This window comes from Pimephales promelas, chromosome 12 (assembly GCF_988280905.1).
Source record: "Pimephales promelas chromosome 12, fPimPro1.hap1.1, whole genome shotgun sequence".
Classification (NCBI taxonomy): Eukaryota; Metazoa; Chordata; class Actinopteri; order Cypriniformes; family Leuciscidae; genus Pimephales; species Pimephales promelas.
In genome coordinates, this window is record NC_142780.1 from 36,646,095 (window position 1) to 36,672,327 (window position 26,233).

The 26,233-nt window shown below is 43.3% G+C and overlaps 3 protein-coding genes across 6 annotated transcripts; all 3 read left to right on the plus strand.

The window, feature by feature from the left end:
* Positions 1 to 309: 309 nt before the first annotated feature.
* clk2b (CDC like kinase 2b) lies at positions 310 to 13,967 on the plus strand. 4 transcript variants are annotated; one of them, XR_005625195.2, is made up of 15 exons: positions 310 to 469; positions 3,077 to 3,249; positions 3,863 to 4,091; positions 5,987 to 6,077; positions 6,189 to 6,255; positions 6,355 to 6,471; positions 7,403 to 7,569; positions 7,650 to 7,744; positions 8,225 to 8,354; positions 8,439 to 8,521; positions 9,490 to 9,569; positions 10,351 to 10,441; positions 10,956 to 11,233; positions 11,605 to 11,712; positions 13,038 to 13,967. XR_005625195.2 is itself a non-coding variant. In XM_039688702.2 (13 exons), exons 2-13 carry the CDS (start codon positions 3,077 to 3,079, stop codon positions 11,127 to 11,129), a joined length of 1,497 nt encoding a protein of 498 aa, XP_039544636.2. In that variant the 5' UTR covers positions 310 to 469; the 3' UTR covers positions 11,130 to 11,570. The 4 variants fall into 4 exon arrangements, 2 of the variants coding, with proteins under 2 accessions (XP_039544636.2, XP_088974259.1); XR_016145839.1 differs by having other exon boundaries at positions 11,605 to 13,967; XM_039688702.2 differs by lacking the exons at positions 11,605 to 11,712; positions 13,038 to 13,967 and having other exon boundaries at positions 10,956 to 11,570.
* Positions 13,968 to 14,502: 535 nt separating this feature from the next.
* Positions 14,503 to 16,436, plus strand: LOC120491106 (complexin-3). Its single transcript, XM_039688706.2, has 3 exons — positions 14,503 to 14,674; positions 15,337 to 15,424; positions 15,782 to 16,436. The coding sequence occupies exons 1-3, from the start codon at positions 14,508 to 14,510 to the stop codon at positions 15,959 to 15,961; spliced, it is 435 nt and encodes a 144-aa protein (XP_039544640.2). The 5' UTR covers positions 14,503 to 14,507; the 3' UTR covers positions 15,962 to 16,436.
* An 873-nt stretch (positions 16,437 to 17,309) lies between these two features.
* cyp11c1 (cytochrome P450, family 11, subfamily C, polypeptide 1) lies at positions 17,310 to 24,180 on the plus strand. Its single transcript, XM_039688703.2, has 9 exons — positions 17,310 to 17,655; positions 19,487 to 19,642; positions 20,560 to 20,774; positions 21,164 to 21,367; positions 22,235 to 22,401; positions 22,674 to 22,840; positions 23,232 to 23,310; positions 23,566 to 23,766; positions 24,042 to 24,180. Exons 1-9 carry the CDS (start codon positions 17,513 to 17,515, stop codon positions 24,156 to 24,158), a joined length of 1,449 nt encoding a protein of 482 aa, XP_039544637.2. The 5' UTR covers positions 17,310 to 17,512; the 3' UTR covers positions 24,159 to 24,180.
* The last annotated feature ends 2,053 nt before the right edge of the window (positions 24,181 to 26,233 follow it).

The following is a 26,233-nucleotide window of genomic DNA, read 5'->3' on the forward strand; positions in this document are numbered from 1 at the left end:
TGTGCCAGGGGCGCCCCCTCCCGTCCGGCGGCCTCCTGCGCAGCGTGCGTCTCCTGCGCCACTGAGCCTCACACTATCCATATACAATATATTTCCCTTAATTCCCAGCCATTGATTGGATTGATATATTTTTATAGTTGTTTTGAAATTGTCAATTATTTGAAATATCTGGCACCTCAAATTAATTATTAGCTTATTCTTTAACTAGAAAAGCAAAGGTAATCAAGACAAGCCTTGAATGTTGATTTGAGTATTCTTTAAAAACCCATCATCTAAACCTAAATTATAAGTAGGAATACTTTTTCACATATTTGTCCCGTCTCTTGAACGCGCACTTTGATTTAGCGAAACTGCGTGTGCGCGCGCTGAGCTCATCACCGGAAGTTGTGCGCGAGAATTCACGGAGCGGTAAAATAACGGCAGAACGGATTTTCTGTGGGATAAACACACCGGCGTCGCTGCGAAAGCGGTAAATATTGTTATTTTATTGATTATGTGAAGAGACTGAGCTCCTGAAGATCGCAGTGGCGGGTTTATCTGTGTGTGTGCCGCTGTTAGCTCGATGGGCTAACCGCTACTGAGGAGAACACATATCAGCTAACGTTAATTATATACAAAATACATACATGTAACAATAATAACACGCACACATATACAGTGTGTATACTAACATATAACTCATGTATGTAAGTTAACGTTATAGTACAAAAAAAAAATCTGGTTTAAACCTGTATGACTGGCTGACTCACTTCTGAGAAACACAAAAGAAGCTATTCTTTCATTCTGTTCATTTTCATAAGCGTTTTATTTCACTGTTTATGTTGTTAAACTGACACAGAATCATTTTGGCTGGGTTTAAGCTGGGTCAGTTGTATATGTGAAGATTATGCTCTGAGAACTAGCCTGGCTGTGTATTATTATTGTGCAAAATTATTTATACATATTAAGACAAATGTATCACAAAGATCAGGAGTTATATGTTAGTTCATTAAGATGCATGAATATTAACATAAGAATGCCAATGAGTTATTGAGATTGTTGGAAATATTAGCCATTAGATTGTTTATTTATCTTTTATTTAGTTAGTTTTTCAATTCAGTTAATGTAACGTTCTGTATTTTGTGAATTTTTGCGTGACAATGTCCAGATTCACCAGGCTCAGATTGTGAGAGAATCATGGTTGGGAAGAGCATGAAATCCATTCTTTGAATTCGTTGAAAGGCTGTTTAACTAGTTTAACAAACTCAGGGTTACAGGATTAGTTTTTGAGTTTACCAAACCAAGCCAACTAGGCCTTGCTGGTACCGGTACCATGATGCTGATCATCAGCTCTGGCTTTGATCCTGAGTTTAGGTGTGACATCAGAACAGAAGCCAACAGCCAATCACAGGCCGAGAAGCAACGCGATTCGCTTCATATTACCAGATTAAAAAACAATATTAGGAATTTAAACAAATTTTCGTGATATAGACTGTCCCACTGATGGACATATTCAGTTTTGATGTGAAAAAAAAAAAACTATATGAATGTCGATTATAACCCATAATAACCTCTGTCTAACATGCTTAGCAGAATATCTACCACTAGACCATTGATGGGGTTTATGTTAGGGTTAGGGTTCAGGTTAGGCTTAAAGGTGCCATATGTAATAATTGAGGTAAAAATATCCAAAAAAATGAGCTACACGCATCAAAAGAATGAGAAGAAATAAGTGCAATGATGTAATTAAAAAACTGACAAGTTATAGTGCTGCTGAGATATAAACCTAAATTAGCATGCTAAATTACTAGCGCCGGCCCGGCAGGTGTCGCAATACTAGTTCCGGCCATGGGAGGCGGTATGCGGACGGGCAACGTTACCACCAGCCAAACTGCACTACACGAGTGAGTCGCGCTCGCGCCGGCTTGTGTGTACTTGAACCTGATGTCAGTCGTGTGGAAATACAGCCCACTACTACATTTCAGTTCAGGGAAGAGTTCAAAAAATGATTGGTTGACATTATGCATGAGGAATACATTTTGGTAAGTTGTAGCATACGGTATCTTTCAACAGTGTTCGGGTTCTTTTTCCATTAGCTAGTAGAGACGATCGGTTCACGTGCGCTAGGGATCTGTCGTGTAACATGTACAAGCGCAAAAACGGTATTTATTCTTTGAATTGCATAATAAAATTGACAGAATCTGAGAGCTTAACTAACCTGCTTGCTAAGTGTTAATTGCATGTGTCTCACGGTGAATTCGTGAGAGCTGGCAGCAGCGAATGCTGTCAGTCAAATTAATTCAAACTAACAATAAAAGTGTAATATGAACAAAACGAATACCGTAAACTTAAAATAATAGCCTGCAGGCTTTTATTTTCCCATATCGTCGAAATGCAACAGCTTGTTTTTGAGACAGGCGTCTATGAGTCGGTCTTCATCATTTAGTGTTGAGATGTTGTTCATTTAGTCTCTGATCTCTAAAAATCTCCAAATGCTCCACGTGAAACTGCGGTCTTCCGACCTTTTACTATCGTGTCAAATGATTTGAATAATATGCGGAGAAAGAGAGCAAAACAGCGCTCGTTTGTGTTGTTTGAAGACTTGAGTGCGTGCGGCAGCGGCACAACTCATTTTCTGGAGGTATACTGCCCCCATCTGTTATGGAATATGGAATATTTTTTGATTTTTAGTTCCAGATGGCACCTTTAAGGTTAGGGTTAGGGTTCAGATGTACGGGTTGGGGTTAGTTTGTTCCAGCACTTATACTGGATATGCTCTCCCACTGCGTCTCCGTCCCCAGCACATGTCAAACCTCACTGATGCCCGTGGTAACACACCGCATTTAACATCCAGTAACGTTAGCGGCGTTGTAACGACGGGAAAAGTAAATAGTTAGATTTCCCCGTTACTGGAAAAATGTGTTTCCTGAATGAGCGCTGTGCCACTGTTTGTACTGTACTTTATTTTATATTTTAATTATTTTTACTTGTTTTGATTATTAAAATTTTTTCTATGTAAAGCACTTTGAATTGCCATTGTGTATGAAATGTGCTATAAATAAACTTGCCTCGTGTGTGTGTGTGTGTGTGTGTGCAGATGCCTCACTCCCGGCGATACCCGTCGTCGGAGCGGAGTCGCAGTGGGAATCATCATGTTCGCTACGAGCGGCACCGGCGGAGACGCCGCACACGCAGCCGCTCCTCGTCCTCCAGCGCCCAGCGGGACCGCAGCCGCAGACGGAACCGCGAGCGACGCCAGCGCTCCAGGAGGTACCGCTCCGCCCGGGCCGCGCGCCTGTCATTTCCATTCCTCTTATGACTCCTCTGTGTGTGTCTCAGCATGAGTGTGAAGCGCTGGAGACTGTGTGTGTGTGTGTGTGTGTGTGTGTGTACTGGACCCGCAGCTCTTAAAGGGACAGCGCTCATACTCCCCCGTCTCTATAATAACACTAATCACACAGCAGGAGTCTGAGAACACACACTCGCTATGCACTCAATAGCTTCTGTATCTGGAGTGTGTATTTATTGATGAACTGCAGTGTTATTCTACATTTGAGTACAGTTGCTGAACCTGAAAATCTTTATTTCAATCATATCTTTGTTCAGTTGTCTATTAGTTGCGATTGCTAATTATTTATTTGTTCGTTTTTAATGACTCACTGTGTGTCTTTAATAATGCTGGAAGTGTGTGTGAGTTTGGCTAGTTGTTCTTCTGAGAGTTCTGCTCGTGATATTCAGCTCTGCAAGAACACTAAATGTGAACGTCTACGTTTTTTTACCTCATTGGAATCGAAATTAGGAATCCATAAGAATCACAATCGTTAAAAAATCGATACCTGCCAGATCACCTGTAGCGTGTGTGTGTGTGTGTGTGATCCTCCAGTTATGACGAGCACAGGCTGAGCAGCAGACGCTACTGTCGCGGCGAGCGCGAGGAGTTTGTCGAGAACGGCTTCTTCCGACACACACACTTCTCCCGTCGCTCTCACGACTTCCACTCGGATCGGGATCCCGGAGCGGATCAGAGGAGCAGTCGGCGCGTGCGCAGACACCGCAGGACCAGGACCCGCTCCAGAACACACTCCTTCAGCCAGAGCCGGTCCTTCTCCTCCGTGAGTGCTGCACACACACACACACACACACACACACACACACAGCGTGACTCGGTGTAGATGGTCCTGGTCTCGTCATGTTTCTGTGGTGTGTTTACATGCGGTGAGTTTATCCAGTCAGTGATGAACCGAAATGATCATTCTTGGCCGAAGCCGAATACCCAACGCAGGGTTTCGCACTTTTTCTATTTAATTTGCCAATTTTTTTACCATTGCATGAATGCAGAAAATGCTTTTTAATATTTTGACTTGATTTTCAGAAAGAAAAAAATACTGTTTAAAAATTAAATAAACTGTAATAAAAATAGCTTTTCTCTGGAAATGTTACATCACTTACAATAACAATATTGCATATTTTACAAGTATCGTGCAGCCCTAGTGTGTGTGTGTGTGTGTGTGTGATGGGTAAGTTTAGGGGTAGGGTTTGTGTGTGTGTGTGTGTGTGTGTGTGTGATGGGTAGGTTTAGGGGTCGCGTGTGTGTGTGTGTGTGTGTGTGTGTCTCAGGATTTCCCCTGGGGCCCGTCAGGAACGTTTAAAATTAGCCCAAGTCTCATCTCCCTCTCTCTCTTTCACACACACACACACACACACACAAACACTTGAAGATTTTCTCCTGTTCCTACACTCTCTCTCTCTCTCTCTCAGTCAGTCAGTCAGATGTAGGCTAAGTGTATGTATTTGACGGGAGTTATGGGTAAAGCAGAGTTGTCCTCGGTGTTTAAGAGCCTCTTGGACTGCCTCTGCCTGTGTGTGAGTATCCTTCACACTGTGTGTGTGTGTGTGTGTGTGTTTACTAGTTGTGTTTTGGGTGCTAAACATTCTCGTGAAGTGAGCAAATCTGATAAAACTTTTTGTAGTGACGAAATTGTATATTAGAGTATATATTAAACCAAGTGTTTTTCTCATATGTGTGTGTGTGTGTGTGTGTGTGTTAGTCAGTCAATATTATGATGAAGTTTACATGAAAGGTGTGTGAGGCGGTGAGTGTGTGTTCCTGGTAGGATAGGGAGGTTTTAATGTGAGTTTTACATTCACACCATTATAATGTCAACAGTGTGTGTGTGTGTGTGTGTGTGTGTGTGTGTGAGAGAGATGGGTAGGTTTAGCAGTCGGGTTAGTGTGTGTGTGTGTGTGTGTGTGTGTGTGTGTGTGTGCGCGCTTGACCTCCTTCTCAAGTGTCTGCTGGGCTCGTCGTGTGTGTGTCGTATCTGGAGTCAGTGTGTTCTTGATGAAGACAGACGAGGTGTCCAATTAAAGAGAAACGCATCGCTGAGACGATAATAAACCATAATAAACGTTCATGTTTAATGTTCAGTTAAATAGTGTAGTTCAGTGATTCCCAGCCTGTTTTAGTCTGAGACCCCCTTTACCCGAAGAATATTTTAGGGCCCCTTCACATGTGATGATGGTACCGCTCTTGTAAGCTTGCAGCAACGAGGACAAAATAAGCTGTTTTCAAACAAACGGTATGTTTACTCTAACCAGATATGTTTATGCACAAATAATAGCCTTTAATATTGAAAATGCAATAACAAAAACATCAGTAGGCCCTTTGTAATTTAAAAACATAAGCCTAAGAGAAGTATATACATTGGCCCTATTTGAAATGCAAAATGTAAAGAATAAAGAATAAAGGCTGTTACTGAACGACTGCTGTCTGGGCCTCAATACTCGCAAGTTATTTGTGAGGCTTTATTTGTCAGACGATACGTGTGTGAGCGCGTCACTGATTGGTCCCTATCCCTATATCTCACTGCTAGTAGATACAATCTCTTTATTCGCCTAATAAATGTTGACGTTGTATTTTATCGTTCAATATTATGTAGTTAGGGCAAAGTATTTCAGATTTTGTATAAAATGATCTGCATTTGATGATCTCTCTCCCTCTCCACAGCAGAGTTGCAGTCGTGTTCGCGGGTGGGCTGTCAAAGATGATGACGAGGGTCACCTAGTCTATCGCGCCGGTGACGTGCTTCAGGACAGATGTGCGTTTCTCATCTCTACACACTCTATACTCTACACTCAACTCTACACTCTCTATACTCTACACTCACTGTCACACTGTGTGTTTTGTGACGTTTGTGCTCCTTGTGCAGATGAGATCGTAGGGACGCTCGGGGAGGGAACCTTTGGGAAAGTGGTGGAGTGTATTGATCATCACAGGTTAATCTCACACACACACACACTTACTGATTCTCAGCTGACAGTCACAGGTGTTTCACTGTGTGTGTGTGTGTGTGTGTGTGTGTGTGTGTGTGACAGGGGAGGCTCTCACATCGCTCTGAAGATCATTAAGAACGTGGAGAAGTACAAAGAAGCGGCTCGTCTGGAGATCAACGTTCTGGAGAAAATCAACCAGAAAGATCCAGAAAACAAGAAGTGAGTGTCTTCATTACGAGACATTTTTAGTTTCCTATTGAAGCTTGTTGCTCCTCTGAATTTATTTCTCGCAATTCTGTGTTTATAAATTAGTGAGTTTAGATATAAATTCAAAATTGTGTAATTAAAGTCGGAATTGTACAATAAGAAAAAGTTGCTTTTTTAATTTTTTTATTTATTCCTTGGCAGAAACAAGCTTTATGTTAAGTTTTATTTGAATTTTACATCCACCTTTAGAGATTAATACAGAAAACACAGAACACTACTTTAATAAATAGAGAAGTATCCAAACAACATTTCACATGATAATGTGTGTTCCTTCCCAAATTCAGTGCATCTAGAATTAGTTTTACATTTAAAGTCCCCGTGTAGTCAATCGTTTAATCCCTAAAACTCATCTTTGATCACCCTAACCCATATTTAAACGTTGCCTCTTGCCTTAAAATATCTTGACTGTAACTCGACACCCTTGCCTCATTTAGTATGCACGGTCTGTGAACATGCAAATGAGCCCCGCCTCCACTCACTCCCTCTCTCAGAGATCCACTGGTTGACGATCACTCGTTGATCTGATTGGTTACAAGGTGGTTTGTGACGTCAGAAACACCAGCGATTTCAAAGCGTGTGTTTGAGACTGTCTTTGGTTCACTGCAGTTTTAAGGAGGAAATACTCAGCAATGCTGTCCACTTATCAACACACACACGGTTTAAGCGTATTAAACACACCACACACACACATAAACAACATTAAACGCTGGATTGACACCACAGGGGGACTTTAATTTCTTTATCATTATGTTAGTCTCGAGCTCATCTGCTTTTAATGGGTTTTTCAGCTTTTCCCCAAAACACAGCCGCAACACACATCTGTTACTTTCCAAATATAACGTTTTGTTTGTGTATTAACCGCACCTCGTGTTTGTCCCGTCAGTCTGTGTGTGCAGATGCTGGACTGGTTCGACTATCATGGCCACATGTGCATTAGCTTCGAGCTACTAGCTCTCAGTACTTTCGACTTCATGAAAGAGAACAATTACCTTCCCTACTCCATCAGTCAGGTCCGACACATGGCCTACCAGATCTGCCTCGCCGTCAAGTGTGAGTACACACACACACACACTCTCTCTCTCACACACACACACAGCTTCATTAGTGATTATGGTCTGTTTCTCCCACAGTTCTCCATGACAACAAGCTGACACACACAGACCTGAAGCCCGAGAACATCCTGTTCGTGAACTCTGACTACACCGTCCTCTATAACCCGGAGAAGGTGAGGCTCCCTCGTTCACACACACACACACACACGTGCTCAGACACACACACGGGCCATGAGTGTTTTGATGTGACCAAATATTAGAGATTAGGTGGACGTTGTTTGTCCGTTATCACTCCAGGATTGGATCCTGCCGTAGTTCAGTTTACAGGCTGCATTATAACAGCGTTGTTCAATCAAACCCACATGAACTTACTTTGATACTTTATTTGAACCGATTATTATTGCTCGTTATTATATTGTACTTGAAGTCATGTTGAAAGCTGTTCACTTGGATGTTTTTATTACCGCAATTTTGTATCCGATTAATCGATGGAATAATCAAACACTCGATTACTAAAATAACCGACATGAAATATGAGTTACATTGTAGAAAAAAATATATGAGTTTTTAGGTCTGGTGTAAAAGTAGTTCTCTGGACTGTTGTTGTTGTGGTCAGTCTAATGTGTGTGTGTTTGTGTGTGTGTGTGTGTCAGAAGCGAGACGAGCGCTGCATCAACAGTCCTTCTGTGAAGGTTGTGGACTTCGGCAGCGCCACGTTTGACCACGAGCATCACAGCAGCATCGTTTCCACACGACACTACAGAGCGCCAGAGGTGCTTCTGGGTAAGAGCGCGCGTGCGTGTGATGATGCGACTGCTTTCAGCATGTGTGTGTGTGTGTGTGTGATTTTCTACTGTTTCCCCGTAGAGCTGGGCTGGAGTCAGCCGTGTGACGTCTGGAGTATTGGCTGTATTCTGTTTGAGTTCTACCGCGGATACACACTCTACCAGGTGTGTGTGTGTGTGTTCTGTCTCGTTCATATGAGTTTTCCACTTTGAGCAGCGGGTCAGTAATGGCGCTGAAAATAAAAACACATGAACAGAGACACCAATAAATCACTGTGTTTCATCCTAACCAGATGCGAGTCGGCACAGATTAAATGCTAAATCTCTTTATCATTAGTTAACGAACACGGATTTGTCACTTCAATGAGCTCATAGTTCCTGCCTTCAATTAGTACATTGTTTAAATTAATATATATTTCACTAACTGTGAATTTCTGATAGCAGATCCCTGAACACTGTAATGTGGACTCATGCTCGCTCTGTAACGCTGATTTGATGTGTGTCATGAAAAGCGCTGTACAAATAATAAATATCGATTTATTTTATGTGAAATAATTAACATCCGCACTGATCCTCTAGTCTAAACTTAGGAATAATTGAGTTATAGAGTCTCTTCTGCTCCCCAAGGCTGAATATAAGTGTTAATATATCAAGTAGATATTTAATATATCAGTATAAACAGTGAAATATTATTACTGTGAATGCAGTTTTTCCACAAATATATGAAGCACCTCAACCGTTTTCAACATTGATAATGTTTCTTGATCCTCATATTAGAGTGATTTGTGAAGGGTCATGTGACACTGGAGTAATGATGATAAATTCAGCTTTGATCACAGGAATAAATTACACTTTACGGTATATTCACATAGAACACTGATGATTTACATTAGAATAATATTTCACCATTTTTACAGTATTTTTGATCAAACAAATGTTAAAAAAATCTTAGTTATTATTATTTTTTCCCAGACCTGGTGCGGATCAAATAGGGTTTTTTTTATCCCTGTTTGAGTTTTTCTATTCACTGCCATTACTCTGATGCTCATTAATATAAACACAACTGTTATTGGGAACAGATCAGTACATGTTCTTTCATACGTGTGTGTGTGACGCGTGTGTGTGTGTTTCAGACTCATGATAACAGGGAGCATCTGGCCATGATGGAGCGAGTACACGGACCAGTTCCTTCGAGAATGATTCGTAAAACGAGGTCAGGAAACATGATCGATGATATCAGTGTGAAGTAGAGCCGGGGTGATAATCCAGCATCACACACACACACACACACCGTCTATACACAGGGTTCGTACAAGTTGTTTTAAGTGCTTGATTTAAGCCATATTTATTAAAAAATACATTAAAAGTGCTTGAATTATTGAAAGGCAATATATGTGAAATGAGTGTTTAATTTGATAGATGAAACGATGTTTTGAGGCAATAGTAGCGCTGCAGCGCGTCCGATCGGGATATGAGCGGGATATTGCTCATAAATATCAGCTTTCATTCTACAGTTTAATCATATATTCATGAGAACAAAACTCACTTCTTTGATTAAGAAAGTGATATCTAGATATTAAGGATGCGTGGTCGTGTCCGTTCAGTGGTTAAGGTTTCCAGTCGTTGCATGAGCTGCACTCTATTTGTGCCATTTTGTTTTATTAGTTTATTTATATTCATCCATTTTTTTTAATTTGAAGGATAATAAAGATATTATTTAACAAGACAGATTTCTGATTGTTGTCCTTTAAAACCAAAAAAGTAAAATCGTAAAGTTTGAAAAGGTTTATTAAGCGTGTGTGTGTTAGCATGATTTCCGCTGGTAAAGCGCCGCTCAGGGTCTAAACGTGACGTGAGAAGTATGGAAACAGAATCGCTATGCATTCGGGAACATTTTAACCAATCCACGTATCGCGATGCATGGATTATACTCCCAGCTCTAGCGTGAAGAGTGTGTGAAGAGTGTGTGAGCATGACTTGACCTCTGCCCTCAGGAAGCAGAAGTACTTCTACCGAGGTCGACTGGACTGGGACGAGAACTCGTCAGCGGGACGATACGTCAGAGAGAACTGCAGGCCTCTGAGAGTGAGTGACACCGCTGCATTAATCCACACGAGTGTGCGCTAACAGTGTCTGCGCTAGTTATACAGCTAACAGTTAAAGTTTTGTGAATCAGTGTGGGCAAACTAGCAGAAACATGCCAGGCTCGTGTTCAGCTAGGAGACTCAAAATGGCTCTTAAATATTAGCTAAATTCTAATTGAATTCAAATTCTAAAGGCAATGCTTCATGTTAGAGGAAAAACGCACTGTAATGCCTCATGTGTCCACAAGAGGTGTTTTCGGTATTGTCATAACCGCGGCACACTACTGGCGTAACTCGCGCACCGAGGAAGCTACTACAGCTATTAGCGGAAGCTCATGGAGTTTGTGTTTGGGATTTTCATGAGTCTCTCTCTCCCTCTCTCTCTCTCTCTCTCTCTCTTACATGTTCTATTTTTAGAATGAGTATATGAATGTATGATTTTTGAAATGTAAAAATTAAAGCATTTTTGAACCTCTCTCTCTCTCTCTCTCTCTCTCTCTCTCTCTCTCTCTCAGAGGTACGTGTTGTTCGAGTCAGAGGAGCATCATCTCTTCTTTGATTTGTTGGAGGGTTTGATGGAGTTCGAGCCGGACCGGCGTCTCTCTCTCTCCGCTGCGCTGCGTCATCCGTTCTTCAATCCCATCCGAGACGCTGAGCACTTCAGTGGCTCCCGTAACATCAGCCGGTGACCCCTGACCTCCCCTTTAACCCCGCTAGTGTTTCGCAGCGGGTGAGACTGTACGGAGGACGCCGTTCCTGAGCCGGGGGAAACGCCCACAGGAGTGATGGACAGGTTGGTCATCCAATCACGTATGCTTATGTCATGATGAAGAGACTGCTAATGATTGGGTGAGTTCTCCGCTCGCTGCTGATTGGAGGAGAGAAACAGCCAGTAGCATTAAACCGAAACCTTCACGAGCGCCCTGATTTGACGGACAGCTCTGCTCTGCCACAAGGATCATGTCAGGTGCCTAGGCTAGCAGAGATTGCACATGTCGCGCTTCTCGGCAGACAAACACACTTTTTCAGTATTTATTTTACGACTTTAGTTGTTTTGTATGAGTTGAATATCATTGTATATACATGTACATGTTCTGTATAATAAAATGTGCTTCATATCATTTGACTGAGTTGAACGTGTGTGTGTGTGTTTGTGTGTACTAGGAATCTTTTGTAAGGTTTCTATCCATACAGCCAATAAACCCGACGAGTGTGTGTCCGCAGTCTTGTGTACGAGCGACCGCTGAGGAACTGCTAGCCTGAGTTCAGCAGGTTAGTGCCGCCAAATCAATCTCCAGATGTTACTATTAGCTACTAGCAGGGTCTGAAACTAGCATTCGCCAAACGCGCAACAGCGCTGGCTCATCTAGCGGAGATTATAAGCGTCTGTCCTCCTGAAACACGTTTGGTGATGAGGAGGAAAGAGGAGATGCTGGATGGCAGGATTTAGTTTGTAAAATAAATGAATGTATGAAATCCAAACTCTATAATATATAAGCTGTGACGTAGAAATCTGGTTCATTTCTTTTGGTTTTGGTGTTCGGGGCTAGCAGGACTTCTGAGTGGCCGGAGACTTAAACACGTCGTGGCCCAATTGGCCGATGAGTGAAAGCTTCAATCCGTGACGTAGATCTGCTCCAGCTCAGCTGTGTGTTCGGGTCTGAGTCACGAGTCAATTAATGGAGTGTATGACTCTGAGATTGTGTGTGTGTGTGTGTGTGTGTGTGTAGTGTAATCTGTGATCTGGCATAAATGGCAAATACAGTAAATAAAAGCATTCTGTGATTATGTGTCAGTCAGGTCAAGAAAACCTGTCACTCACATGAGATCAGCCAATAGCAAACCACCACCATCCAATCACCTCCCTCAGACACAGTCAAGCCCCGCCCACACGTGTTCATGTTCCTGAAGCGTTTCACTCGATATACGACACAATAGAAGAGAAACACCAGCTCAACTTCCCTTTCATGAAGACTTTTGTAGTGATTTAACGAGTTTTGGTTTTTCTGCTTCTCTGATATTGGTTAATTGTCATTGCATGCAGATAAACAAATCAAATGATGAATCTTTTTTTATGATTTGACTCGTTAATTCTTCGTCGAGCCCTGTGTGAGACTGAAATGATTACACTGATTGCGTGTGTGTGTGTGTGTGTGTAGTAACGCAGATATGATGAAATGGTGTATTTGTAATCTTTTCAGGAGTGTTCGGAGGAGGTGGTGTGTGTGTGTGTGTGTGTGTGTGTGTCTGCAGAGCCGACCTCAAAGGTGTGTGACGTCTATGACACTGTGTGTGTTATATTGTGAGGTGTTTGTTTGACTGTCAGTGTGTGTGTGTGTGTGTGTGTTATATGGTGAGGTGTTTGTTTGACTGCGAGTGTGTGTGTGTGTGTGTTATAAGTGTTCTGGTTCTCAAGAGGCTGATGAGAAATGACCTCAACGCCTCGTCTGTGGTTCACGTGTGGTCACTGATGTCCTCAATCTTCTAAGCTGCTCACACACACACACACACACACACGCGTGTGCGCTGTGTTTGCTCTGCTCTAGACTCCATCAGTGTCTCTGTTGTCTTTAATTGAGTGTGTCCTCACCTGTCAGCTCCTCAAGGCCTCTTCAGGGTCACTGATAACGCCTGGATGACCTTCTCCTCTCGGTATATTCTCCGCCGGCCTCGTTACTCTCCTGCAGATGATGATGATGCGCTCCGCTTTACAGGATCCAGGAGTTTGATGATGCCTCATGTTGTTAGTATGAACACCGCAGTGATGTTGTGGTCATGTGATGTTGTGGTCATGTGATGTTGTGGTCATGATTAATCTTGAGCTGGATTAGAATGTCGTCATGATACTTTTTCATATCCCAAAATTCCATGAAGCTGGAGTTTGTAATAATTTTCTTGTGGTAATGATGTGTATTTTCACAGTGTAATTTTACCTTTTAATTTTATTAGGAAAAATACACTAAACAATGTTTGTATTTAAACAGCACAGTTTATTACACGCGTAGTTGCCCATGATGGAGTGCAATAATACAAACTAGTGTGAAAGTCTTCTGATTGGAAGATCTGGCCTGACATGTGACGGTTCACTGAGAATTCTGGGTATCACCGAACCACTGAAGGATCAAAACACAACCATAAACTTTATATTATATACGTGAACAAAGCGGCCGTCAGTGGAGAGGACACAAGCGGTGTCGCTCTCGGGTCATGGACGCTAAGTACACTATTTATTGTTTATTTATGTAATATTATTGAATTTACTGGTCGAACAAACTATTTAATATTATTATTATTAGTATATTTTATTTACCGGTAGAACAAATAAATATGAGTTTTTATTATGTAATATTGTGTTGGTTAACAACTGCTTGTTCAGCATTAATGACGTCAGACGTGTTTTATCTGTTCAGTCACGAGAGGCTTTCGCTCTCGCCGGCCTCATGCTCATGTGTGTGTGTGTGTGTGTGTGTAATGAGCTTCCCTCAGTAAGGTCGTTAGTGTGTTAATCTGCACAGGAGAGCGAGTGACCAGTCCAGCAGCGCAGGAACACACACTCTCTGGATCTCGTCGTTCAGGAGGAAGAGTGTGTTTTATTGAGCTGGATGGAGACGAGGAGTGTGTGAGTGTGTGTGAGAGAGTTTTCCATGCGTCTCTGTTGATTACTTGACTGTGATTGGTCAGTGGTGTCATTCTGTGCTCATGTATTTCTCTAACGAGTTCTCAGAGTTTCTGTTGTTCATATCTGAACCGACACACACTTACAGAAGACGAAGCAACATGGCATTAGAAATCTTGTTTAATGAGAATATCTGATAGTGATTTAACTTGTTCTCTCCATTGACCAATCACAGCACACCGCCGCGTTTAATGTGTGTGAACGTTATTAATGGTGTTCTGACTGTGTGTGTCCTTGTCCTTGCAGATTTGAGTCTGAGCCCCTCCATCTGTCTCGTGTGTGAGCTGTTAAACCGTCTCGTCTACAGCACACACACACACACACACACACACACTGAACATGATCCATCCGTGTTCACACACACACAGATAGTGCTGATATAGATCTGACGATGGAGTCTGCCGTGAAGAAATCTCTGCTCGCTCCCATAAAGACACTCAAGTTCTGCGTGACCGGAGAGAAGAAGCCGAGCGGCTCGAAGGGTCAGAGGTCACCGCTCAGGTCTGGCGCAGACACACATCTGCTGCGACCCTATCAGGCCGAGCTGGAGAGAGAGAGGTGAGAGGTCACGATGCTCGCGATTACACACTTGGGAACACCTCTTCCTCGGCACACACAAATCATGAGGCTTTAAACTCTCCTGTGGTGGAAGTCCAGCTCGTCTATGTGTGTGTGTGTGTGTGTGTGTGTGTGGTGTGTTTAACACGCTTAAACCGTGTGTGTGTTGATAAGTGGACAGCATTGCTGAGTATTTCCTCTTTAAAACTGCAGTGAACCAAAGACAGTCTCAAAAACACGCTTTGAAATCGCTGGTGTTTCTGACGTCACAAACCACCTTGTAACCAATCAGATCAACGAGTGATCGACAACCGGTGGATCTCTGAGTGAGTGAGTGAGTGGAGGCGGGGCTCATTTGCATATGCATAGCCTAAATGAGGCAGGGTGTCGAGTTACATTCAAGATATTTTAAGGAATAATAATAAGGAAAATTTCCTGTTTTTCAAGGAAAGAAAATGTTAAATATGTAATTTTGGTGTCTAAAGATGAAATGATGGACTACGGGGACTTTGAGACATCGGGTCAGATAATCAGCAACCTAAAAACACCACAGACACACAAACATCATTAAAGCTGGATCTTCACCTCGGGGACCTTAAAAGCGGAGGTCACGGTCGGAGCGTTTCGATGCTGTAACGTCCCGTTCTCTCCCCGATCTGCAGGAAGCGTCGCGAGGCGATGAACGCTCGGAAGAACGCAGAGAGAGCTGCGATGAGGCTCCACTTCAGGAGCAAATACCAGCTGACCAAGGTCAACACACACACACACACACACACACACACACACCAGCGACGAGAATGTTCTGTTATAATGCAGTCACCTGTCCCTTTAAACGCTCGAGCTCTTAAGCAGGATGGATTCTGATTGGCTCTCACTGTATAAGTTATGACATCACAAACTAATTAGAATGACTTTAACGACTTAAATGTGTTTGAGATAGCATTAAGTTTATTCATAAATAGTGTGTAAATTTAGTTTAAAAGTTGTTCTGAATCTTCATCATTCCTTCTGATGTTCATTTGCTGCTGTAATGATCGCACACACACACACATGATGATGTTCATCTCCCAGTGTCCTCCGCTCATCCGTCTGTTCTCTCCTTCCCAGAATGCCGAGGACCGGGAGCGTGTGCGTGTGGCGGGGGGGAAAGTGTGTCTCCCCCGAGATCTGGCCAAGATGGTTCGGCCCGACGCTGACGATGGAGACGACGGCTTCAGTGTGATCAGAGCCTTCCAACGCCTGCGCTCCGGCACACACACCCGAGCAGAGCCGTGCAGGGTCATGTGACTCTCAGAAACACACACACACCAGCCCAAGCAGAGTCATGTGACTGTCAGAAACACACACACACTGTGTACCTTCTAAACGTACACATCTATCTTTTATAAGTATTTAAGAATCTTTAATGATTTTCTATAATGAAGTTTCCATATTCCATATTCCACTAAAGTAATGTATTGTTTGTGTAATTGATTTAATGTCTTTTTAATACATTTTTTGTACTTTATCTCAATGAATCTGTTCAACAAATACTTTTTTTATATTTTATTTACATTATTTTTAATTGATTATTTTAATCGTAGTGCTTACAGACGCGTTTGATTTAAAGCGTTATAGAAGTCAAAATCATCACAGTCAAAATTGTCACTAAACAGTGATGACAAAAAGTTGACATTGACGTACTTAGTCATAATTTTGACTGTCGTATGAGAGAAAAAGTCATGATTATGAGATTCAAAATTAAATGAGTACTATGTCACAATTTTGACTGTCTCACAATAACTAACGTTTTATGTCATAATTCTGATTTCCAAAAGCGTGACGTCAGCCGTGTGCTTCCGAGCGTCTCGTGTTTCTCCATCATAATCATCATCTGACTCCAGCAATATTGCATATGAGTAAACATGATATGAATATGCAGATGTGACGTGTGCTTTCAGGCTGGTGATCATTGAAAGTGACCCTGTTGTAGCCAACCAAATGCAGAATGAGGAGTTATTTATGAGCAATTTAGGACTTTTGGTTGCTGTAGCGCCACCTATGGGCCAATCGGGCTCATACTCTGAGAGGTTCTCATCTGGCGGAGTTTCAAGTCTAGGCCGTACGGTTTGGGCTGCACGATGCGTTTTAGGGGGTTTGTTTTATCTCCTAGGTTTCAGCCCTAATGAACACCTAATGACATTTTGACTCGTGTGAATTATGACACTCATATTTATGACTGCCTTTATGAGATTCAAAAGTTTAAATTATGACTTTCTGTCAGAGTTATGACTCAGTATGTCACAATTTTCATGTGATTGATATAGTGATAGTCAACTTTTTATGTCATAATTATGATTTCCAAAAGCATGATGGCAGAACTGTGCTTCCGAGCCGCAGCTGATATTGCACACACACACACACACACACACACACACACACACACACCGTAGGAGTGGTCAAGGTGTTCTCCTGTTTATGGAATATGAGCTCTCTCTCTCTCTCTCTCTCTCTCTCTCTCTCTCTCTCTCTCTCTCTCTCTCTCTCTCTCTCTCTCTCTCTCTCTCTCTCTCTCTCTCTCTCTCTCTCTCTCTCTCTCTCTCTCTCTCTCTCTCTCTCTCTCTCTCTCTCTCTCTCTCTCTCTCTCTCTCTCTCTCTCTCTCTCTCTCTCTCTCTCTCTCTCTCTCTCTCTCTCTCTCTCTCTCTGAGCTCGACCACTGATGTTGTTCTTCTCTTGAACTTTGACCTGATGTGGCAGTAACTCATGAGTGGTGTCGAGGACACACACACGCTGAAGTGTGTGTTAAAGGGATGAGGAGTGCAGTGTGATCCAGCAGAGAGAGAGAGAGAGAGATCAGCATGGGCGTGCGGGGCTTCTGGGAGATTCCTCACACCGGGAGCAACGGATGGATCAACCTGATGCGCTTCTGGAGAGACGGACGGTTCAGCGTCCTGCACAAGCACATGGAGGACAGCTTCACACGCCTCGGCCCCATTTACAGGTACACACACACACACACACACACACATTTACAGGTATAGCATCACACATGCTCTATATTGAGTGATAAGGCCATCTACAGTTATGCAATTTCATGTTATATTATTATTATTTTGTCCTCAGCAGGAGGTCGGCACACACTCCATGTAAGAGAATTAAAAGATTTAGGCATGAAAATCAAGAGTTATTTTGAATTAAAGCTGATAGAATGTAAGGAATGTGCTGAGATTACTATTTATTTATTGATCAAATCTTGTCATTTAAAACTAAATAAAATAAAAAATCTCCCAAAAAAAAAAAAATTGTATTAAAAAATATTATCTAAATTAAATAAATTAGCCTAAGCTTTCTGGACGACAAATAAAATGCTGTGTAATTTTAGTTCTTCGGGTCTTTCTCGCCCGCGAGGGACAGATGAGGGTTGATAGATGAGGAAGCATCAACTAACAATGAGCAATTTATTAATCATTAATGTGTTAATTAAAATGATCATGTTAATTCACAGTGCATCAACTAATGTCAACAGATATTAACCAATATTAACACTTCACTGTAAGTAACAATGAGCAATACTGATGCATCTTTAACATCAACTGTGCATGTTAGTTCAGGTTCATTAACTAACGATGTTTTGATTTTAATCATGTAGAAATATTTCTCATTTATCTTTATGAAACCTCACTGTAACGTGTTACTAACTTTTAAATGTTAAATCCTAAAACTATTTATTTCTAGGTTTCAAACTCAGTTGAAAATGTTTGCTTTTGTTTTTCTGGACTTTTATAATTTCATAGAATGTTAATATTTCCAATCACTTAACCCTTTGCACAAACATGTCTGAATTATTATTATATCATATAAGATTGTGTAATATTAGACTAGTCACTTTAATAAGCTGCTTTGTTTATGCCACAGTGCAGATCTTTATTTTTATCTTAAGATTTTGGAATTTTAAAACTAAATTCGGGTCAATTACTAGTTGCTTATCATCATTCATATAACTAGGGTGTTGGCTGTTTATTAGTACTTATAAAGCACATATTAATGCCTTATTCAGCATGATCATATTCTACACCCCTTAATCCCACCCAATACCTAAACATCACATCTTAACTATTAATAAGCAATAATTAGGAGTTTACTGAGGTTAATAGTGAGAGTTGGGCCCTAATCTAACGTGTGAGGCAGATTTGAGAAAGCTGAACTCGGGTCCAGGACAGCAGGAGACCGTCCGTCCGCTCCTCTGGAACCGCAGATCCGACTGAAGCCCGACTGGAGAGGCCCGTGCTGCTGATATCTGTCCAGACGGGACTGTAGTGAGTCGGTCACCTCTCCTATAGGAGCTCAGACGAGAAGGGAAGGGTGGAAATGGGTCTAAAGTCGCTGTATTGTGTGGTTGATGTACCGAGGTGACCGCAGTGATGAGGGATCTACTAATCAGGTGGTTAACGGGTATAATGAGAAGCAGGAATGTTAGATTAAGTTAGATGTGATAATCGTCTGTCCACTATAGCAGATGTGTCCGTGAGTGTAAAGTGGAGGAGGAGTGGGAGATGGTGATGTCCATTTTATTCACAAAAAATACACTTTCCAGACTTCATTTCCAAAATGTTCATTCATTTTTTATTCTCAAAATGAATAAAAATAGATACATTTTTAACGCTTGATTTATAGTACATGACAAAACAAGAGAATTACAATAGTTTAACAATCAGTAATTATCTTGTTTTTATAATGATTTGAAGCCAGAATCATCGGCTGGCCCAGTGAGTGCAGACTGACTCTCTCTCTCTCTCTCTCTCTCCCTCACACACACACTCTCTCTCTCTCAGGGAGAATCTGGGCTCTCAGAGCAGTGTGAACATCATGCTGCCGACGGACACCGGCGAGCTCTTCCGCTCCGAGGGCCTCCACCCGAGACGCATGACCCTGCAGCCGTGGGCCACACACCGGGAGACTCGCCGGCACAGCAAGGGCGTCTTTCTCAAGTGAGTGAGAGAGCGAGTGAGTGAGTGAGCGAGTGAGTGAGTGAGCGAGCGAGCGAGTGAGTGAGCGAGTGAGTGAGTGAGTGAGCGAGTGAGTGAGTGAGCGAGTGAGTGAGTGAGCGAGTGAGTGAGTGAGTGAGTGAGCGAGTGAGCGAGTGAGTGAGCGAGTGAGTGAGTGAGTGAGTGAGCGAGTGAGTGAGTGAGTGAGTGAGTGAGCGAGTGAGTCAGTGAGTCAGTGAGCGAGTGAGTGAGTGAGTGAGCGAGTGAGTGAGTGAGTGAGCGAGTGAGTGAGTGAGTGAGCGAGTGAGTGAGTGAGTGAGTGAGTGAGCGAGTGAGTGAGTGAGTCAGTCAGTGAGTGAGTGAGTCAGTGAGTGAGTGCGTGAGTGAGTGAGTGAGTGAGTGAGCGAGTGAGTGAGTGAGTGAGTGAGTGAGCGAGTGAGCGAGTGAGTGAGTGAGTCAGTGCGTGAGTGAGTGAGCGAGTGAGCGAGTGAGTGAGTGAGTGAGTGAGCGAGCGAGTGAGTGAGCGAGTGAGTCAGTGAGTCAGTGAGTGAGTGAGTGAGCGAGTGAGCGAGTGAGTGAGTGAGTGAGTGAGCGAGTGAGCGAGCGAGTGAGTGAGCGAGTGAGTCAGTGAGTCAGTGAGTGAGTGCGTGAGTGAGTTAGCGAGTGAGTGAGTGAGTGAGCGAGTGAGTCAGAGAGTGAGCGAGTGAGTCAGTGAGTGAGTGAGTGAGTCAGTGAGTGAGCGAGTGAGTCAGTGAGTGAGTGAGTGAGTGAGAGAGTGAGTGAGCGAGTGAGTGAGTGAGCGAGCGAGTGAGTGAGTGAGCGAGCGAGTGAGCGAGTGAGTGAGTGATTGTGAGCGAGTGAGTGAGTGAGTGAGTAAGAGTGAGAGAGGCTCTAAAGTAAGTGTGTGTGTGTGTGTGTAGGAACGGGACGGAGTGGCGGTCAGACAGGCTGCTGTTGAATAAGGAGGTGATGCTCTCTTCTGCTGTTCGCCGGTTTCTCCCTCTGCTGGACGACGTGGCTCAGGATTTTTGCCGATCCCTGCGCCGGCGGGTGGAGGTGGGGGCGGCGGGGGAGACGGGTCAGCACAGGATGACTCTTGACCCCAGTCCTGACCTCTTCCGCTTTGCCCTGGAAGGTCAGAGTTCCTGTTGGGTTTAAATCTTGAATAAATTGTTGTAATATATTGTGCTTTGTTTTCATTTATTATCAAAGAATCTCAAAATCGTTATGAATCGCTTGTATATAATACATGTAAATTTTGGTGAGAACGCTTGTTTGGATATTGAGATGTGGGCGTGGCTCTCAAAGGTGGAGGTGGATCTGAATGTGAGCTTGCAGTGGATTGTGAGGAAAGGGGCGGGGCTTAAGTAGACTAAATAATTTTAATAATTGATTGGAGAAAACCAAGTTATATTGAGACAAGTCAAGTTCTGACATTCTGATTAAAAATTACCTGTTAAAAATAACTATTGCTCACAGTAAGATGATGAAATATTTTTTGATTTGGCTCGTGTCTGTCTCCAGCGAGCTGCCATGTTCTGTACGGCGAGCGCATCGGCCTGTTCTCGTCCTCTCCGTCTGAGGAGTCCGAGCGCTTCATCTGGGCCGTGGAGCGAATGCTGGCCACGACTCCGCCGCTGCTGTACCTGCCCCCCCGCCTGCTGCTGCGCCTGCGCGCCCCCCTGTGGACGCAACACGCCACTGCATGGGACCACATCTTCACTCACGGTGCGTCCAGCATGTGGTCTGTTGTGTGCAGTGTTGGGGGAAGTTACTTTTAAAAGGAATGCAATTACAATTTTGCATTTCTCCCAAAAAAAGTAACTAATTGTGTTACTTTTTCACACCTGGGCTAGGCTTGCTTGTTTGTTTTGATATAAGAACAAAAAAGTTATATTTGTGTTCACACCCAAAGTGAAATGAATAATGAAATGAATAGTGAAATGAGTCTGGAGGAAGTGCATATTTATGCCTGTACAGTAAAGGTAGAGTAGAGATAGAGTAGAGTACAGTAGTGTGAGGTTGAGGATGGTAGAGTACAGTAGAGATAGAGTAGAGTACAGTAGAGATAGAGTAGAGTACAGTAGAGATAGAGTAGAGTACAGCAGTGTACAGTAGAGATAGAGTAGAGTACAGTAGAGTGAGGTACAGTAGAGTACAGTAGAGGGCGCCACTCAAACAAACCTTTCAGCTGCTGATATTCTGGATTAAAGGACAACAGGACACAGGAGAAGGAAGTTCAACACTCTTAATGCTAAATCTAATATAAAGTCATTGTAAAGTGATGAGTTTGAAGGTTTGTGTATGCTTAATGAAGGTAATGAGACTGAAACGTTGCTAATAAAAAATTAGCAAAAAATAAATTAATTAAATGCAAGTTCTGATAGTGTGCGCCAGTGCACGAGTTAATGGTTTGTAGATTACCAATAAATGGGAAAAAGTAACTTAGATATTTTGTTGTAAATTTAAAACGTAATGCATTACTTTACTAGTTACTTGAAAAAGGGGTCTGATTCCGCAACTCAAGTTACTTGTAATAGTTCACAACACTGGTTGTGTGCTTGTGGTTATGTGTGTGTGTGTGTGTGTTTGCAGCGGAGGCACGCATCCAGCGGGGGTATCAGCGTCTGCAGACGGGGGCGTCCGGAGCCTCCGAGGGCCGTTTCCAGGGCGTGCTGGGTCAGCTGATAGACGCGGGCCAGTTATCATTAGAGCTGATCAGAGCCAACATCACCGAACTGATGGCCGGCGGAGTCGATACGGTACAAACTCACATGCAGCGACCAACAAACTGACTATAACTTAAAGCGATAGTTCACACTAAAGCATCATAGGTCAGTTCTGTAGATGGCAAACTCTAGATGGCAAATAATTAATACGCACTGCTCCAGCCAACCAATCAGAGCACAGTGTGCTTTTCAGAAGGAGGGGCTTCATAGAGACAGGAAGTAAACAGAGCGTTTCTGACAGACTGGGAAGAGAGGAGCCGCAACAATGGAGAATTAATGTGTTTTGTGAACATTCGATCACTCAGACCGCCGTGCCGCTGCAGTTTGCTCTCTTCGAGTTGGCGCGCAACCCTGATGTACAGGAGCGTGTGCGAGCGCAAGTGCTGTTGTCATGGCAACAGGCATCAGGAAACCCCCAGAAGGCCCTGCAGGGGGCGCCACTGCTGAAAGGAACCGTGAAGGAGACCCTGAGGTGAGAGAGAGGCCGGATCATCAAGAAATATTATCAGAAAGACAAGTAAGCTTAACAATTTGACAGCAGCTTCACAGTAATAAACAGGAACATATCAGAATCAATGATGAAACTATCAAATACACAGATTTGTGAGACACCAATGTGTCCCTGAGCAAGACACTTAACCCCTCGTTGCTCCAGAGGCGTGCGACCTCTGACATATAGCAATTGTAAGTGGCTTTGGATGAAAGCGTCAGCTAAATGAAGAAATGTAAGTGTAATTGTAGAGTCAGGAGTGAAGCAGCTTTACAGAAGAAGAGAGAGTCATCATCACTCAGATCCAGCTCTGTTCTCATCTGATCCGTGGCCATATGATTTCAGACGCTGAGAGTGTGTTTGTGTGTTTCAGGCTGTATCCGGTGGGAATCACCGTCCAGAGGTATCCGGTTCAAGACATTGTCCTCCAGAACTACCATGTGCCGGCAGGGGTGAGACAAACACCCACCCACACACACACACACACACACACACATCTGACTGAATTAAGAAACATTTTCACATTATTAGCCTTTGTGCTGTTGAAATCCTAAAGCAAAACTGGTGTTTCCCAGTGTTTTAAATTACTTGTAAACCTCCAGTAATGACCAAATATTGGATTCCATCTTTTTGTCAACTTGTTCTCCTTCAGTTTTGGCCTCATTTATGTTTTTTGTAACACTGAGGTGATGTGAGCGGTGTTTCAGACGCTGGTGCAGGTGTGCCTGTATCCTCTGGGCCGGAGTCGCGAGGTGTTCGAGAGTCCGGAGCGCTTCGAGCCGGGCCGCTGGGCCAGAGCTGAGCCGGCGTCGGGAGGAGGCTTTCGCTCGCTGGCGTTCGGCTTCGGCTCCAGACAGTGTGTGGGTCGCAGGATTGCAGAGAATGAGATGCAGCTGCTGTTACTGCACGTGAGTTACTGCTGGAGAACACAGGAGCCAGGATCGAGTCTTACACAACCCTCTGCATGCTCTTCAGATTACATTCAACCTTATCGCCGTTCCCATTGAAACAGATGCATCTATCTATATATATAATATTAAACTAAGATTATTTGATTGGATTATAATATCATTATAGGATAAGATTAAATATGAGATGATGCGTTTTACAAGAAAATACTACTTCAGTCTTTCTACTAATTCAATGTGTGTGTGTGTGTGTGTGTGTGTGTGTGTGTTTGTAGATTCTGAGGAACTTCAGACTGACTGTTTCATCCACAGAAGATCTGAAAACCAAATACACACTCATTCTGCAGCCCGAGTCTCCACCCAGAATCACATTCACCACTCTCTCACATTAACCATCCATCATCCATCCACCATCCATCCATCCATCCACCCGTCCATCCATCCATCCCTCTATCCATCATCCACCCATCCATCCATCATCCACCCATCCATCATCCATCCATCCATCCACCCATCCATCCATCATCCATCCATCCACCCGTCCATCCATCCATCCCTCTATCCATCATCCACCCATCCATCCATCATCCACCCATCCATCATCCATCCATCCATCCACCCATCCATCCATCCATCATCCATCCATCCCTCCATCCATCATCCATCCATCCATCATCCCTCCATCATCCATCCATCCATCCATCATCCATCCATCCATCCATCCATCATCCCATCATCCATCCATCCCTCCACCCACCCATCCATCATCCATCCACCCATCCATCCATCCATCCATCCATCATCCCATCATCCATCCGTCCATCCCTCCATCCATCATCCATCCATCCATCATCCATCCATCCATCCATCATCCATCCATCCATCCACCCACCCATCCATCCATCCATCCATCCATCATCCCATCATCCATCCATCCCTCCATCCATCATCCATCCATCCATCATCCCTCCATCATCCATCCATCCATCCATCATCCATCCATCATCCATCCATCCACCCATCCATCCATCCATCCATCCATCATCCCATCATCCATCCATCCCTCCACCCATCATCCATCCGCCCACCCATCCATCTATCCATCATCCATCCACCCATCCATCCATCCATTCATCATCCCATCATCCATCCATCCATCCCTCCACCCACCCATCCATCATCCATCGATCCATCCATCCATCCATCATCCCATCATCTCATCATCCATCCACCCACCCATCCATCATCCATCCATCCATCATCCCATCATCCATCCATCCCTCCACCCACCCATCCATCATCCATCCATCCATCATCCATCCATCATCCATCCATCATCCATCCATCCACCCATCCATCATCCATCATCCATCCACCCACCCATCCATCCATCCATCCATCCACCCATCATCCATCCACCCACCCATCCATCCATCATCCATCCATCCATCCATCCATCCATCATCCATCCATCCATCCATCCATCCATCCACCCATCCATCCATCCATCATCCCATCATCCATCCATCCCTCCATCCACCCATCCATCATCAATCCATCATCCATCCATCCATCCATCATCCATCATCCATCCATCCATCCATCATCCATCCATCTATCCATCATCCATCCATCCATCATCCATCCATCCATCCATCCATCCACCCATCATCCATCCAACATCCATCCATCCCTCCACCCATCATCCCATCATCCATTCACCCACCCACCCATCCATCATCCATCCATCATCCATTCATCCATCCATCATCCATCCATCCACCCACCCATCCATCCATCCACCCATCCATCATCCATCCATCCACCATCCATTCATCCATCCATCATCCATCCATCATCCATCCATCCACCCACCCATCCATCCATCCATCCATCCACCCATCATCCCATCATCCATCCATCCACCCACCCATCCATCCCATCCTCCACAAAATTTACTTCAGGATATTAAATAATGCACTTTTTAAAATATCCTTTCAGTGCATTGTTACGGTGATCATTCTGAGCATACAGTTAAAAAATTACACAAGACTTCCCCTTTTATAATATTTTTCTGAAATATGTTTTAAAAAAATATATACTTAAAGTGTGTTAAGTTTTATTGTGAAAATATGTAAGAGCATAATTTTAATACCGATAAAAATTCAATGCACTATTGGAAAAGGAAATGTATTTGTAATGCAATAAAGTATTTTCTGATCACTACTTTGTTTCAGTGTGAAACATTTACATTTATTCCTTTGCCTGACGCTTTTATCCGTGGGAACCGAAGCCTCGTCTCGAGGAGATCTGAACATTTAATACGAGTGTTTATTCTGGATCATATGGAGAATCACTACATGATATCAAGATGTCAAGATTCTTCTGATTCCACTAAATGAACACGTTCAGAAGAGCGAGCACACGTGTGTGTGTTGAGTTAGTCCTTCAGTGTTCAGATGAATCG